Consider the following 404-nt stretch of genomic DNA (forward strand, 5'->3'; position numbering starts at 1 on the left):
CGTGCGTGTAGATAAGGTGGTGCCTTGTATCCCTCGGATTCAGAGTATGATAGAGGAGGCCTGGAAAGAAGGCCTCGACCCTCAGGGTGCATCCCACTTCAACCAGCGCCTGCAGGGAACACGGGCTTGGATCGGAGCCACAGAGATTTACGTCCTCCTCACCTCTCTGGGAATCAGGTGAGTTATTTCCATTCTGTTAGTGGTTTGAGTTCATCACACCTGCCTGCGACACATAACAGAAGTGCTCATCACAATGAACCAGCTAGATTTATCTTTTATTAATTTTACAAATGATAGACCAAAATAAAATAAAATAAATCCAGTATTCAGTTTATTAAAAACTAGATTATAGATTACAATCTCTGTTACAAAAAAAAAGTTGGGATGTTGTGTAAAGTATAACT

General features: G+C 41.3%; 1 protein-coding gene across 1 annotated transcript; it reads left to right on the forward strand.

Moving 5' to 3' along the window:
- Window positions 1-11: 11 nt before the first annotated feature.
- LOC106512801 (zinc finger with UFM1-specific peptidase domain protein) lies at window positions 12-387 on the forward strand (the record flags this gene model as incomplete). Its single annotated transcript, XM_014001335.1, is given in 1 exon segment — window positions 12-387. A coding segment is annotated over 1 exon segment (170 nt), but the record flags the coding sequence as incomplete, so codon positions are not given.
- Between the last annotated feature and the right edge of the window lie 17 nt (window positions 388-404).

The sequence above is a fragment of the Austrofundulus limnaeus genome, unplaced genomic scaffold (genome assembly GCF_001266775.1).
Source record: "Austrofundulus limnaeus strain Quisiro unplaced genomic scaffold, Austrofundulus_limnaeus-1.0 Scaffold14338, whole genome shotgun sequence".
NCBI lineage: Eukaryota > Metazoa > Chordata > Actinopteri > Cyprinodontiformes > Rivulidae > Austrofundulus > Austrofundulus limnaeus.